Source organism: Sceloporus undulatus, chromosome 5 (genome assembly GCF_019175285.1).
Source record: "Sceloporus undulatus isolate JIND9_A2432 ecotype Alabama chromosome 5, SceUnd_v1.1, whole genome shotgun sequence".
Taxonomy (NCBI): Eukaryota; Metazoa; Chordata; class Lepidosauria; order Squamata; family Phrynosomatidae; genus Sceloporus; species Sceloporus undulatus.
The window spans coordinates 66681194-66698168 of record NC_056526.1 but is presented as its reverse complement, the minus strand read 5'-3'; the positions used below and the strand labels follow the sequence as shown (position 1 = coordinate 66698168).

At 38.9% G+C, this 16975-nt stretch overlaps 1 protein-coding gene across 2 annotated transcripts in view; it reads left to right on the top strand.

The window, feature by feature from the left end:
* Positions 1 to 16975, top strand: part of DOCK4 (dedicator of cytokinesis 4) — a 212589-nt gene that overhangs the window by 115418 nt on the left and 80196 nt on the right. For both annotated transcript variants that reach the window (XM_042467418.1, XM_042467419.1), the window contains exons 24-26: positions 4071 to 4198; positions 8155 to 8289; positions 13052 to 13150. In XM_042467418.1, the coding sequence (XP_042323352.1) occupies positions 4071 to 4198; positions 8155 to 8289; positions 13052 to 13150 (362 nt within the window). The remainder of the gene's footprint in view (positions 1 to 4070; positions 4199 to 8154; positions 8290 to 13051; positions 13151 to 16975) is intronic.

Here is a 16975-nt window from a genome sequence, read left to right as displayed (position 1 = left end):
AAGAAATTCATGAACCATTCAGTAAAATAGATTTTTCTGCTCAGTTGGTTTGAGATATTGACAACATAAATAGAAATAAATATGGAAGGAGGATAAATAGGCCTAGTTAAAGACAACACACATGAGCTAATAGGGCACATTGTTCTCCATTCTCTTTGGAACAAGGGTGGCAAGCTTGGCCCCTGGGACCACATCTGACCCATCAAGTCTGTGCCCCGTGACACCCCTTTTATTTGAAATAAATTGCTTCCCGGGTAGTCTACAAGAGTGGTGTCTTCAATTTATGGCAACACTATGAATGAGAGCTCTCCTAGTCACCCTGTCATCAACAGCTGCACTAAAGTCTTGCATACTCAGAACCATGGCTTCCTTGAGTCCATCTATCTGAAATGGGGTCTTCTTCTTTTTTTACTGCATCCCACCTTGCCAAGCATTACAGTCTCTTCTAATGAATCATATTTCCAAATTATGATAGTCTGAATTTAAACATTTTATCTTCTAGGGACAGTTCAGGCCTGATCTGCTCTAGGACCCATTTATGCCCAGCTTGGACATCTGACATTTCTCACTCCATATATGGCAAAAGTCTTTGCTGTAAAATTTTGAGCATCACTGTCCTTGTGTGGGAGATTAATCCAGTGGTCCTTCAGCCCCTGGTATCTCCTTTCTTGGTGTAAACATTCAAATAGCATAAGTATTCAGATAGTGGGGTTGGGCAACAGGGAATGAAACAGTAAATTTTAGGAAGTGGCATTTTCCAAATTAATGTGGGAAAAGAGACATAGACCCTCTTGGTAATCTTGTGCTTAGTAATCTATAGTTGTTCCCACATTAGTAAAAGCCAATATAATAATAATAATAATAATAATAATAATAATAATAATAATAATTTTATTTGTATTGCCCTGCCTCTCCCGAGGCGGTGTTACAACCTGATAAAAACATACAATACAATAATAAAATCCAACAGTACCAATAAATATATCCAGTTCCAATAAATACATCAGTGGTTGAATTCCTAGAACCTATAAGGGGCACATATGGATAGATGGCATCAAAAAGTGTAATGGGCAATGACGTGCGATAGAGCAACACAGTATGAGCAATGGTGGAATGTAAGAGTCCTCCATTGAGTGAAGGTGGGTTTAAATGACTTCCCCCAATTAGATCCTTAATAATCATAATCTCATATGACAAATAGGCATGTAGAATCCTTTTAAAATACAGTCGCCTCTTGTCCGTTCGCAGGCAGCAAATGGAAGGGGACAAAATGGGGTGCGCACCACCATTCAAACCATTGGGGCTTGAGTACTGACACTTTTCTGTTTTCACAGGGGGGTGCCAGAACAGATCCTCCATGAAAATGGAGGGGTTACTGTAGTTTTAAATAGATACTTACTGTGTGTAAATTAGAACACAGATCTCTCCCAATCTTAGGGAGGTTTCACAAATACCTTTTCCTGTATCAGGAAATAATAATAATAATAATAATAATAAGAAGAAGAAGAAGAAGAAGTGAGGTAGCTGGTTCAGGCAAAGTATAAGAGGCATGAAACAGCCAGCCCCTCCCTCCCTCCCTTATTAGAAGGTGGTTCTATTTTTATATATATTTTTGTAGGTTTTTCAGGCTGTGTGGCTGTGTTCTAGAAGAATTTATTCCTGATGTTTCACCTGCATCTGTGGCTAGCATCTTCAGAGAGGTGAAGATGCCAGACATTCTGAAAAATCCACAAAAAACTATGGATGCCGGCCATGAAAGCCTTCAATTTCATATTCATTCTATTAGTTTTTCCTACGAGGCCTAGTAATAGGTACTGTATGTGCCAAAACAATGTGGCTGCTTTATAATTGACTTGGATGGATAAGGGATGCCATTAGCTGTTCTGCCTCAAGCAGTAAAATGCTTTAGATTGGACCTGGCTCAGGAACAAGGACTGAGAGGGATCCTATTTTGCCTAGGATCACTTAGTAAGTGCACTGCTGACTTCTCATTTATAGTCCACAGCCAACATTATGTTCCTTGCACACCATTCAAGAAAACACTGTTGAATGTAAGACCTAGAAATGTGGGGTTTTTTTTTCTCAGCAAGAATACCTGTCTGATTCGTCATTCTCCCCCTCTTTTTTAAAGGTTTACTCTCTATCAGCCCCAACTGGGAAAAAATGCCTTTCCCATCTCTTTCCACCCTGGCTTTATAGAAAGTTAAAGAAAGCACTTCATTCAATTGTCTAAAGTACTTTGGTCTGGAAAAATAAAGCATGATATCCTGGGGTAAAGCTGATACTCACTGTGATGTGAAATGTAATTAAACTCCCCTGTCTCAGAGGGTGAAAATGAACACTTCAGAATATTACAACATGTTTTGCTATTGAGTATGGGCAAATAGCATGGCAAGGGAAGGATTCGTAGGCTGAGAAAACAGATTGCTTCAAACTTCTAAGACAAAAGAAGCTTTCTGTGACAAATAACTTTTTGTTCCAAAATCAGATTTACCTGCTAATCAGATTTGTATAACACTGAGGGGGTTTCATGTTTTCTGCTCCAAAAGCAAAGGCAAGTAGTGTTGCTGAGGGTGTGATTTAATTTCATGTGGCACAGCACCAAGCTGGGTTTCCGCTACTATATAGCTGTTTGATGATACCTACCTCACTCTCCATTTGCTTAGACTGGATATATTACTTCCCCAAAACTCAGGACATTCCTAAACACTCTAGATTTCTAATTGGTGAGGCATACTGAGAGGGAAAGCCAAATATCTCACAAAACTACAAATCCCAGAATTCCATAGCATTGAGTCATGGCAAACTGCTTTATTTCTGCAATGTGGATGAGACCCTTGTCATGCAACTATGGTTGATTGTACCTAATAAATGAAAATAAGGCAGCTTGTTTCCATTCTCTATTGTTACAGCCTGCTCTACTTTGTCTGCATTTAGAGAGCATTACTAGGGACCTTATCGCTCAGCATTTTCAACCGGCTGCAGCCTCCCAGGCTGGAACCAGGATGCAGGATGGAGGTGGAGATTATCTCTGCCAAACCCCTGGCTGCCATCAGCTGTGCTCCACCAGCACTTTTTAGAAGTTGGAAAGCTTTCTGGCTGTCTAAAAAGTGCTGGCGGAGCATAGCTTGGTCTCGTCTTGGACCCAGGCTGATGGTGGCTGGCGGTTCGGCAGCAATTTATTGTGCGATAATCTCCACCTCTATCCCAGGAGGCTGAAGCTGGTTTAAAATGCTGAGCGATAAGCTCCTAGGTCAGTATACTCAGAAGCATAGCAAAAAGGTCCAAACTCATCACCACTCTAGAGAAGTAGAGGAAATGTGTGAACTCATGGGATACCTAGGCACCTACCAATAGGCCGTTATGACAGCCAGCCCAGTATATTAACCACATCTGGCAGGCTATATGGAAACCTTTTAAAATGAGGTGATTATATCTTGTGCTGAGCTGGCCTAAGACATTCTCTTGCCTCAAGCACCACATCAAATGGCATCTCACATCCATCTAAGGCCAGAGTGAACAATTGCCGCAGGAAAGGGGGACTTTATTTTTTGCACCTGCCGGTAGGCTGGGACATTTGCAGGTGGTTTGTGGGCTTTTGGCCAGTTTTGGGACAAAGAATCACCCAAAAAGTATCCTGATAATTTGAAAATGGAAGGGGGCGTCTGGGGTCTTTGGAAGGCTTCAGGGACCACACTTAGAGACCCCATGTACCATAAGCTCTGTTACCTGCACTCTGCTTACCCCAAGATACATAACGGTGAATAGCAAACTTATTTTGGTACATGTGCCAGAGACTCCCAGAAGCATCTCTGCTGTCCTCCTGTCAGGAAAGATGCTTTAATAACAAAGTAAATAACTAAATAATTTGTTACCCTTTTATGATACCTGAAATGTTTGAAATAGCTGCTTCAGTCTGTCTGGTGATGGGCCAGCCTTGAGAGGTCTCTGCACTATTTTCCACTTTGAAAAGATAAGATGATTGAATTGTTTCCTTAATTACTTTAAATGGGCAGAGAGAAATAATCCCACAGATGTAGACTGTTCACACTGTATTCCTTTCTTTTCAGAGTCCCGATATATCCTACTGCCAGTAGTTTTGCATCACCTCTACGTACATCTGCAAGAACAAAAGGATCTGATCATGTGCGCACGCATCCTTAGCAACATATTTTGCCGCATTAAGAAAAATAGTTCTGTAAGTAGAAGTCTTATAATATGTCTACAAAGAAAATGAAGTGGTATAGCTACTGGGGAGGGGAAAGGGCAAAATGAGATCATTATCCCCAGTTAAAATTGTATATTGAGTTGGAGAGCTAACATGGTGTAGTGGTTTGAGCATTGGACTGGGATTCTGGAGACCAAAGTTCAAATCCGCAGTCAGCAATGGAAACTCACAGGGTGACTTTGAGGAAGTCATACTCTCTCAGTCTCAGAGGAAGGCAAAGCCTCCTTAGGTCCCTTTTGGTTGAAAGGTGGCATACCAATAAATAAATAAATAAATAAATAATCCTCTCTGAGTAAATCTTGTCAAGAAAATCCCTTAGAGATTCACTTCAGGCTTATAGTAAGTCAGAAATAACTCGAGGGTTCACACCACCACCACCAACAAATAGAATTTGGAATACTATACAACTCCCCGAATCTCTCAGGCCCTATGAAGAATATTATCCTGGCTAGGGAACTGTGGCCATTGTCAACTCCTTCTGCCGCCCCGTTCCCCCAAATATCTTCTTCAACTGATATATCTTCCAACCATTTCATTCCCTTGTTTTTTTTACAGATTGAGTATCCCTTATCCAGAATTCCAAAATCTAAAACACTCCAAAATCAGAATCATTCACTTGGGTAGCTGAGATAGCAACACCTTTGCTTTCTGATGGTTCAGTGTACACAAATTTTGTTTCATGCATAACATTATTAAAAATCTGGTTCACCTGCTTGATGCAGGATCTATAGTAAAGTATGTAAGTACAAAATCCCTGAAAAATGGCTGTGGGGCCTTTGTTTAATTTCTTCCAGAAAAGCAGAATCCACTGTCTCCCAAGGCAGTCTGGTCTATACAGCCAAATTCATGGCTTTTACAGTTACAGGGGTACCCCGGGTTATGAAATTAATTCGTTCCGCCGCCGCTTTCGTAACCCGGAATACTTCGTAAGGCGAAAAAGCCATAGGCGCTAATGGGGAAAAGCCACGATTTCGTGTGAAATAGCGCCGAAAAGCACCAAAAAATTTTTCGTAACCCGAAATAACCTTCGTAACCCGGAACAGTTTTTTTGAATGGATTTTTTTCGTAACCCGGAAATTTCGTAAGGCGGTGCATTCGTATCCTGGGGTACCAGTGTAGTTCCTTCTAACATTTAACCAAATCTGCTTTCCTGTGACTTCTGCTCATTGGTTCTAGTCCTGCCTTCTAGAGCCAGAGAAAACAACTTCCTTACTTCTTCTACTAGGTAGCCTCTTCAGTAGTTTGCGAACTGCTATCCTGTCCTCCCTTATTTTTTCCTTTTTATAGCCTCTTCTGCTCCTGTGTTTTTTGTTTTTTTCATTTCACCTGTCTCTAAGGGCCAAGCAATCTTTTAGGTACTCATGCTTTTGAGAAAGTGTGCTTAAACCTGCCATTGATTTTGAAGAAAAAGAAGCTATGCAGGGCCTCGTTGAAGAACATGCTCCTCATGTTCTGCCCTCCCACCCTTCTTGGCTGAAAATCTACTTCCTGGCTGATACTTGCTAATGAAAGTGATCTTTATGAGAAAGTGCATTCCAGATCTATGAAGTGAATATGTTAACATTTCACTTTGCAGCTGCCTTTCTTCCAAATAAAAGTGGAATGCTTTTAGAAATGCCCTCCTATACATTAAAAGTACACAGGAATTAGATTTCCACCTACCCGTATTTTAGTTTGCTTTCAGGTAGCAGTGTGCATTCTTTTGCGTCAAACTGAAAATATTCAAGAATGGCAACCTTTCAGAGTGGCAGAGAAACAAATCCCCTGTTAATGGGCTGAGCAAACAAATGATACTGGCAGATATTTTATTCCTCATACTCTTGGCTGTTAAATTGCTTCATAACAGCAACCAACAGAGAAAGCCAAGGTACAGTACATGTCAGATGGAAAACTGGGCTTCTTCACACAAATACACAGTAGCATGGATGCAAGAGTGTAACTATAAGGGAGAGGAGAAAAATGAGGGCATTGCCCCCCCCAAATAATTGTATACATAAAATTCTAACACTGCAGTAACTTAAAGCCTCAGTTGAGCATTTAGAAATATTATTTGGGAGCACAATTCTTATTTGGGGGAACCAATGCCTTCATTTTTGTCCCCTCCTCATAGCTACACCTCTGAGAATATGGGAGGAAAGAAATTGTAGAGCCCAGTCTGAAAATGGCCAAATACCACATCACAGGGCATTCTCTTTTGCATTCTTTAACATTCCACAGAGAGAAGGAAAAGAGAAATTAGTGAGTTCAAGGAAACATGTGTGTGTGTGTGTGTGTGTGTGTGTATTGCAAAATATAGGCTGACTGTCAATTGTTTACTGGGTAGATCTCATAAATTAGGATCAGACTTTTCTCCTTTTGTACAGACCTACTTCTATCTTTGCTGTTGTGTTGTGTGTGTATGTGTAGCCTTTGTACTCCTTGTACATTTTAATTGGATTTAGGCTTTGAAACTTAGCTTGGGAAATATGACCTTATATTCTTGGATCTTATGAAAGTTAGGTTTTTTGAATCCCAGGCTCCTAGAATTCCTCCAGCTAGGGGATGCTAGGAGTTGTAGCCCAGTAGCAATTTTTCAAAGCTCTGGATTTCTTCAGACAGTGAACATGTGAGAAGCAGCACTGTAGAAGCATACTCTGCTCCATATAGACATATTTTCCTGTATTTTGAACTGGATGACTAATGTCAGCAGAACAACTAGAACAGATGCATATGGAAGCTCCCCCTACAGACTTTCTAATGAGGTAGAATTCAAACATATAGCTGTGTTAGTCTGTAGAATCAGTATGTAAAGAGATCTTGTAGCACCTTGAGAGTAACTGAAAGAAAGAAGTTGGCAGCATGAGCTTTCATAGACTTAAACCAGACATTAGGAATGGAAATACACAAAAACCAGTGGCAGAACATTTCAGTCTCCCTGGGCATTCCATCTCAGACCTCCGAACAGTGATCCTTGAACAAAAGAACTACAAAGGTAGATTGGAAAGAGAAACAGCAGAATTGGAATTCATCCATAAGCTGCAATCCCTCAGCAATGGATTGAATAGGGACAATGGCTTCTTGGCTCACTACACACATTTCAATACTATCTGACCCTATCATGATGGGAGCATCCTACACTCATTTCCATATCCAATGGCTATCTTTTTGTCCACAAATGACCATAGTTAAAACTGGAGTTGCTACTTTATTTCCATACCCAAAGGATTTTGAATTTGCATTGACACTTTCACTTACCTATGGCATATATATGTCTGTCCCTTCCACTCCACCAAAAGCATCTGAGGAAGTAGATTGAACTCTACAAGAGCTCATGCTGCAACTTCTTTCTTTCAGTTAGTCTCAAAGGTGCTACAAGATCTCTCTTTGTACAGACTTTCTAATGAGTAAGCTTATGTTGGTGTGGAGCCTGCCTTCTTACATACATGATTCATTAGCTAAATAGTAAGTCAACACTTGTTGATTCAATGCGCCTAATGTGAGAGCCAGCATTGTTTAGTCGTTTGAGCATTGGCCTGCTACCCTGGAGATCAGGGTTTGATTCTCTGCTCAGTCACTGGGAGACCTTGGGCAAGTCACACTCAGCCCCAGAAAACACTGCAATAGTTTTGCATTAGGGTTGCAATAAATTGGAAACATGTTGAAACATAGAAGAATAAACTATAGTTAGGAAGTTGGATTTTGGTCATTGCACTCACATTGAAAGTCTGAAAAGGGATTTTATTGTGGGCAGTTATGTCAAATGTTTACATTATTTTTTCCTTTTTTAAAAAAAATACCAGATAGTTAAGTCAGAATGGGAAGCCTGTCAAAGCCAGGAGGAAGTTTTTGGTTTGAGTATATTTCAGCAGTTGGTAAACCCAAGATGAAGTGTCTAACATGCTCCTTAAGTAACAAAACTAATTCAGTTTCTTCTTGTTAAAATAAAGGAAAAGTCAGTTTTGGAAGAAATAGATGTCATTGTCAGTAGTCTGCTAGATGTGCTGCTGAGGACCATCCTAGAGATCACAAGCCGCCCTCAGCCTGCAGGGTCTGCGACAAGGCTACAGTTTCAGGATGTTACTGTAAGTGTTACAGCAAAAATAACTTCTTGTACATACTGAGGCTACAGTTTCCTCCCGTTCTCTAATGTGTCTGAGTACATAAAAATGGAAAGAAAAAGATTTTGCTCCAAAATGTGTGTGCGTGCATATTCTAATGTGTAAGTGAAGCAGCGTCCATGTGAATTTGGGCTTCCTGTTGTATTCCAACATTGGAACTAACATGAAACACATCAGTGTCAAAATCACGTAGTATTCATTTAAAAAGAATTTTACTGGCTAAATCTACTTCTGGTCAGAATTAAAGGTGCTAGTGATGATTTTCAAAGTCCTAAATGGCTTGGGATGCCCATATTTGAAGGAGGTAGAATTCAGAGACGTAGCCATGTTAGTCTGGAATATTGGCATGAAAAGATCTTTGAGACTAAGGACCGAAACAGACCGGCAGTAAGTGCTGGCTTGGGGGCAGCATGGGAGTGTAGCATTTAGATCATGCATGCCCGAATGCCACCCCAAGCCAGTGTCACGCCGCCCACCCAACCAGACTGCGGGCAGCATTGCAGTGTTCCAGCAATGTAGCATTCAGATGCTGCACACCACAGCAGCACAGAAGATATGCCACCGCGGTGGACAGGGCAGATTTTTTCTGCCCCAAAAAGGAGTGGCATTTTGCCGCTTCTTTTTGGGCTGGAAAAATGCCAGATCAGGACCGTGGTGTGCAGTTGCTGCTGCCCCGATCTGGCACTCAAAGAAATATAAATATTTAAATAAATAAATACACCCCTGAAGTTCCCCAGATATTAAAATTAACAGAGGTGAACCTGCATCATCTGACATGTTGGATTTTATTGTATCAGTTGCCTCATTCTGCATGTTCTCAGTTCTAGGACTGAAAGTAAGTTCTCTGTGCATTGTAACCTATATTGTAGGTTGCACCTATATCACCTTGTAATGGTCTAAATCATAGATGAGGCTAAGCAAGGGTTAATTAGCTTCAGCTTCTTTGAACTAATTTCAGCAGAACAACTAGACCACACAGACAGAGCATTTGTTTTAGTATTTCTTTGAGGCAGGTCACTGAGAGCTTCCTGCACGCCTGGAACATTTTTCAGCAAAAAAAGTGTTTCCCAAAACATATGGCTGGATTAAAAATGTCCTTGAAAACTGCTAGTTCAAAGCAGTCTGTCAGACCTGGCTTCTAGAACATAAAGAGCCTGCTGAGCTTCAGTTAAAGCCTTACACAATGAGGTGAGAAACAGCCTGCAAGTTCATTAATCTAATGCTAAACCCTTTTCATATATGAATTCCTGTTCCTCTTTGTTGTCTGGCTTTAAGAATTCTTATGGCTGATTTTATTAGCAGGTCCCTCTAACTAAGATTTCATCTAGGCCACTGATACTTCTCAAAATGGGTATAAATTGGCTCTGCAATGAAATATAGTTAATATTCATATGAATTTAATTTTTAACCAGTAACATTGTGAATATAAAAAGAATCCTGCTGGATCACAACAAGGATTTGTTTTAAAAAAGAATAAAAACAGGGATGAATCTCTAGAAGTTGTTGGACCAGCTCTCCCATCTTCCCTCAGAATTAATGGTGATGGAGAGGGCTGGTGAGAAGTCCAGCCTATTAATCTGCAGGACCAACTCAATTCTTAACTTCTTTATTTTCCTAAGAAGGAATAAACTGCAATAGGAACAGACTGAAAGAGCAGTAAACAGCTATAAGGGTTTTCCTGGTTTAGCATCATGTATCCCTCACTAGTTCACCAGATGCACATAGCCATGTGAGTGAGGTGGTGAATGCATTCCACATTTTGGTCTGAAACTGAAAGAAGCTATCCAAGGTGATGAACCTATTTCAGAAACTGGTTTCAACACACTTTAAAACTGTTATTTAAAGTTCAGGCTAAATCTTGGAGCAGATCATGTCACTATCCCAGTGACATAAAAGCCACCAGCTATCATTGGCTGAATGTCTTCTATCAAGAAGACATGAAAGTAATGGCCATTCCTCATCATCTGTATCTGTTCCTGTAATTTGGTAGTGAATTGTGAATATCAATGAGCATGAATGTTTGTGTTGTATCCTCAAGGCTTTCTAGTTCTTGAGACACACATAGAACTGATTGTGTTTTCACAAAGTGCCACAAAGGCTCTCAGAGCAGTTTACAAATTGTTAATTTCACAGTCCCTTACCCTCAGGCTTACAATCTAAATAAAACATGACACACAAGGAAAGGGAAATGGCAGTGGGAGAGAGAATTAAGTCCAGCAGATACTGCTGGTTCTTCTCTCCTTCCAAGGCCAAGACATTGGCAGTTGAGATGGAGAAGTGTGTTTTTCATCTCCTTCTGGCCCTAGGCATGATGGAACTGTACCCTCCCCAATTTTCTTCTCCTCCTCTGAAGCCAGAGGAGAGGCAGTTGCGACAGAGGGGGCCTTTCTATGCTTCCTAAATGCTTTTTCCTCTTTCTAAATTATTTCGATCACTGCCATTTTTCTTCCTCCCCTCAGTTGTTTCCCCATACCAGGAGGAAAAAGTATGAGGCCATTCTCCTGCAGAAAGAACAGCTACTTGGGCAGGGGAAATTTTCAGTGAACAGATCCTCCAAACAGGAAAATGTCAAACAGCTCCCCTTTCTGCCTGCTGTTCCTCTGCTGAATTTGGTCTAGTGGCTCTTACAACTATCTTTCTTTTTAAAGAGAAAATGTTGGGAGACTATTCGTTTATCCCCCACATTATGTATCCCACTAGTTTTATCCCTAGGTATAAATAGCATAATAAGTTCTCCTTCATTCATTTGTACATTGTGGTTAATGAGAGTTAGAGGGTTCAAAATCTCATCTCTTCAAGAACAGCGTGAAAACCGTGTAAGTGAAATAATGTCAGGTTGTGCTCTGCTTTTGTCAAAAATAGTAGGAACTTTACACAGTGGGAGGCACATAAGAACTTTAAAAGAGCAAGTGACCTATTTTTGTTCATTCAGCAAAAGTTTTGAGGGATACATTTAGCACATTCATTCTTTGATTTGCAGCCGTATTAATCCTGCTTTTCCCTCACTGAGACGTTTGGGGGGAAAAGCTTTATAAAAATATGAAAAAATTGACCTGTACTAATATACTCTAAAGGATATGTTAATCTGAGGACAAATATTTTACAGATAATCTAGTACAACCTGACATTTTAATTTTCACTCATTTCTACCAGAAACTAATATTGATAGAGTTAATGGGTGTCTTAAAGAGCAGACTCTAGCTCTGATAAAATGTCCTTATAAAATTCCATGCTTCTTTATATTTAAGTTATGAAAATCTTCAATACTGCTAAATTCTACAATACTGTTCATTTTTCCTATTGTTGAAGCCTTGTTGGATGCCAGTTCATTGACTTTGATTTAACAGTTCCCATACGTATGTCTTGAAATATGGCTTGTGGAATTAAGTATAGCCTTAGTTTGAACAAGTTTCATTTTAATGGGTTTGCCTTTGCCCATACCTTTGCTTTTCACAAAGCGCTATGAAGGCCTTATTCATTTATAATACCAAAAAGTAGTCTCTCAGGGTCCTTGCACAGTATCTAGCAAGCCATTGTGCAGGGTAGTTTCAAGTACCACATCAAAATACTTAATTTTTAAGTGACTCATTGCACAGCATAAGGCAATTATATACTCTTATGTAGCAAGTTCATGCAGTACTATGTTTGCTTGTGGCAACATACTGAGCCAAATGCTCTTGAGTTATTTGTGAAGAAAGATACCACCCAATTTTAGTGTAGGTGGTAGGTTCTGCCCCATGTGTTGTTAGGAACTATTTCAATTTTATCAGAATTAACAAAAAAAAAATAAGTACATTTTATGACATGTAGGTGGAATATCAGACTTTATACTGAAATATCAGAATTGAATTTCTGTCCCAAATTCAGAAAAAAGGTGGTTTAGCTATGGGAACGAGGCTAAGGAAAGGAGTATTCTGACATTACAGCGTTCAAGGCTAATGCTGCGCAGCCTGTTTTCTCAGAAGCAAATCTCTCTTTCAATGGGACATAGAGCAGGTGTGCATAATCACAACCTAAAACATTCCATAAACACTGTCATACCATATCAGCAAGACAACTAAAAAGCATGATCACTTCTGAATTCTGATAAGGTTGCATTTATTCTGGTGGATTTCAGATACAAGAGATGCCCTTTTGTATTACATGTAAGTTACATACTTGGGTTTCAAGCCAAATGATAATAAATCGTCATGTGTACTGAGATTACAGTTATGGAAATAATTCATTTCATTTAAATTGGCTTTTTAAATTTTTAAAAATGGGCTTTTTACTTCCATATGGCAAGAGACTCACTTCAGCTTCCACATCACTACTGGCATATGTGTCATGCTAACATTGTTTTAAAAGGCAATGAACAGATAAGAACACAGGAAGCTATTTGCTCAGTATGGAAATTGTGCCTACGATTGCAACATGGAAATGCTTTTTAAATTAGAAGAAACGGAACAACCCAAATAAATGGAATTTTAATATCTCAATCCTATGTTTGTTTAGAAGTACAAACAAACATGGTGTACAGTGAGACTTACTCCCAAGCAAGTAAATGCATTAAGGATTGTATCTTGAGAAGTGTGAATTGTTCCTTAAGCACAGAGGAAACAATACCTTATGATTAGGGGGAAAGTGTGTGGTTAAAAGTAATTCTTTTCAGAGGCACTTTCTATCAATTGTCCTCCATTTTAGATGTAATTTTTTTTTCATTTTTTCAAAAATCTATTTATTTTAGGGAGAATTTGTTTCATGTCTATTGTCATTGCTACGACAAATGACAGACAGACATTACCAGCAACTTCTTGACAGATTCAAGACAAAGGATGAGCTAAGAGTAAGTAATAAAACATGTTGCCTCTTGTAAATATTTGCTGTTGCTGCTTCCTCTCCTGGTCATGATTGTTCTGCCTCACATGGTCATTGAATTAAACATCTATAGTCTAGAGAAAGTGAAAGGAGCTTATTTACTCTAAAGGGTATCTAGCGTGCTTTGAATTCATTTGGATGGGTTTCTCTTCTCCCAGTGTTAGTGGAGAACTGCAAACCTATGCTTTCTTGTTCATTTGGCGTGATCAGTATATTGCATTGGACTGGTTGTGGAAGATTCAGGTTGAAACCCCCATTTTGCCAGATCTCACTGGGACAAGGTAATAATGATTCAAAACAATATTGGAAATTATTAAAGGTATGATAAACAATAATTCATGGATTCATACAAATAGAGAGCCCAATGATGAGAATTAGAACTTGGAAGTAATATAATTATAAAGATATGTATGATACAATACTTTGGAGATAAGCAGTGAGGACATAATGACAGTCCTTTTGTGAGAAAAAAAAGACAGATAGCATATTTACTTTGTGTGTGAAACAACTTATTAACATTTACTCGTATGCCAAACCATTGTGTTTGGGGAATTTTTCCCCATCATTTTTAAATTTTACATGTAATATTAAAAAATACAAGTGAAAAGTAACTAAAAAGTAATATTTTAGCAGCACACTATGAATATACCAGTCTCTAAACAATGAGTAATGGTGACTAATTACTTTTTAAAACTCAATAAAAATGAATTATTTTTGAAGTAATACCAACAATCATTCCAGGTTCTGGTAAGAATGCATTTTGTATTTACTTAAACAAGCATTTTCTTCCCAGATTAGGGAACAAGTATTTAAACAATGCAGCATTGCTTTTTGTAAGGTATTTTCCATCTCATGGAAGATTCCAAGCCTATTTCTAATACTGTAGTGAAGTTCAGCATCTGCCGAATGAAATGCTCCAGAATATTATTAAATCATGCTTAGTATTCACATATGAATCACTATTAATAGCTTCAGTGGCAGAAGGACAGTACATGCACACATTTTATTCGCAGTTCAAGAAACCCTATAGATCCTAGACGTCATTCACTAAAAGCCTGGAAATGCACAGAGGGTGGATATTATCTAAGAATCTTCCAGCCTAACTGCTACAGACTTCCCTTCACCAGACTGAAAACTGATATCATTATGTTCATTATGATGTCATGATTTTATTATAAGCTATAACAATATTGGATTTCTGCCTCCAGGAATCATATTCCATCAAAGTGTTGGTCCCCCCCTTGCTTGTTTTCTTGAAGCAGACATTGATGTTCACACAATATATGCACCACTTACTCTATTTCAGTCTGTCAGTTCTATTATTATAGAAGAAGCTAGTCCTGGAATGTATTTGTTCAGAAAGAAGAGAAGTTAAGCTTTGTGCTTTAAGCTGGAGGTTCCTTGTGGTCATCCATACAAACCTAGAATTTTTGGATTTTTTTCTGTGCATAACAGTGACCCTGACTCACCCTGACACATTACTCAGAAATAATTATTTGTATTTTGTTTAGAGTTTTCATAAAAAGTGAAAGTGTCTAGAGTAAGTAGAGGGTAAGGTGACACTGAATCTCAAAATGCAATTTTGATAGTCCTTTTGGATAAACAGGATTTCCTTTTTGAAATACGTAAACAATTAGGTGATAGATCTAGTTATATTTCTTTAAAACAAACGTCTACTAAATCTGTTCAATTCATTATTAAATTACTGTACAGGAAACCAGAGTAATAGATTATGTTAATGATAAGATAATTGATTTTCTTTACAGTGCACATACAGAGTTTCTGTTTTTTATGTCCTAGATTCATAAGCCTGGTCATCCTTCTCCTGGTCTTCCCATTCTTTCTGGGTCTAACTTTCTCTTTGAACCCTTACTTATGTATTTAGCCTGCCTTCAACACACACCCTTTGAAACATCAAATTCTTTAGATTATTTAAGCAACTAAAAACACAGATTTTAAATGGGTCTTTTTTCAACTGCCATTCCCAGTACTATGAGATAATTAAATGTACTGGAAAACCTGTGTCAAAATAGAAAAATGAAGAGAGAGGACAAGAGGGAGTGGGAGACAAAGATTGATGGAGTCAGTGTTTTTTTTTAATGCTTACAAATATCTTGGGAGAATTTTCCTGCTGGTAAATTTTCCATGCACTTTCCCTGTTTTACATCATGTAAAAGCAATGTACAGTATATGAAACCACAAAATATAGAGTAGCCTTAATAATGAAAACAACATAAGGCATCCTTAAAATTTTCTCTACCATCCTCCATCACTTCACACAGCAACAATTATTTCTTGATATCTGATGAGTTAAATCAGTATGGAGCAGAGATTGGTTGTGATTAATTGCATAATCCCTCTGAAGAATTCTTTCAAAAGTATCCCCAGTGTTATGAGGTTTTTTCCTTATAGCTTACTTTCTCCCCATTAAAGTTTCAGAGTTCAATAACCCAATTTTTAACATGTAATAGATACATAGAAAAATCATATTTGCAGGAATGCAAAATCGTTGGAACAGCCACAGGAATTGTTCGGTTTGATTAAGGAACACAAGAGAAAGGTCAGAGGTCAGACTGCTGAAAACGAATTAAGTGCTGTCTGGACAAAAGGCAGTGAACAACTATTGCCCACTGTTAGGTTATGATTCAACTGCTTTAGTACAGAAACCTTGTAAAAAAGTAAATCACACCTGGGTATGGTTATTGAAAATTGGCTCAATTGCCAAGATTTTATTCCAATATCAAGATTTATATTTAACAACCTAGTCTAGGTACTGAATAATAGTAGCGTCTTTGTCCATGCTAAGGGCCAAACTAGACAAAATATTAAATATGGCTTGGCACTAGAAGTGCATGTGTTTTAAAACACAAACATTACCTGGTGTGAGTAGGGTGATGATGATATAGGCGCGTTATAGACGGGCCTAAGAGGTGCCGTCCTTGTGCCACGATTATGCGCGAGGGGCGGCGCTTCCGGACGCGCCTTGCCCCTCGTGCGTAACCGATACGTCAAGATAGCAGCACCCTATACAGATGGGCGCCGCCATCTTGATGTAGCGGACGCTCTGCGTCCGCACGTCCCAAACCGGAAGAGACGTCACGAGTGCACGTCGCGGGTTGCCGGAAGGAGCGTGATTTCGCACTCCTTTTTTGCAGCGTGGAGGAGTCGTGCGGTTTGGCTGCTGCGGCTCCTCCACGCTGCAACCGGCAGCGGCCTGAGACCACCCCTTTTGGGCGGTCTGTAACGGGCCATAGATTACAGCAAGTAGGGAGGGTGAGCTTAACACTCTCCTTTCTTCCTCCAGTCCTGATGAAAATTGTACAAATGGGGATTTTCTTCCAATGAAAAAAGCTACTTCATAGGAGATCCAAGTGATTATCATATAAGCCTAGCAACTGATCTTTGCATCTGTAAAATCATACACGCTGAATAAAAACACATTTAACACCACATGTGTTAGTTTGGACCTTGATGTTGTTGGGGGAGAAAGTAATGTGAAACCAGAAGAACAAAAATTTCTGCAGTACTATGATTGTTTTGTTAATTGATTTTTCAAATGTTATGTTAGCCATTGTTTTAACTGCATTTTGTTTTAATTCCTATTGTGAGCCACTTTGAGTCTCCTGTTGGGAAAAAACATGGGATATATTTCTTAGATTGTAAGCCTGAGGGCAGGGAACCGTCTAACTAAAAGATTGTATGTACAGCGCTGTGTAAATTTACAGCGCTTTATAAATAAAGGTTAATAATAATAATAATAATAATAATAATAATAATAATAATAATAATAATA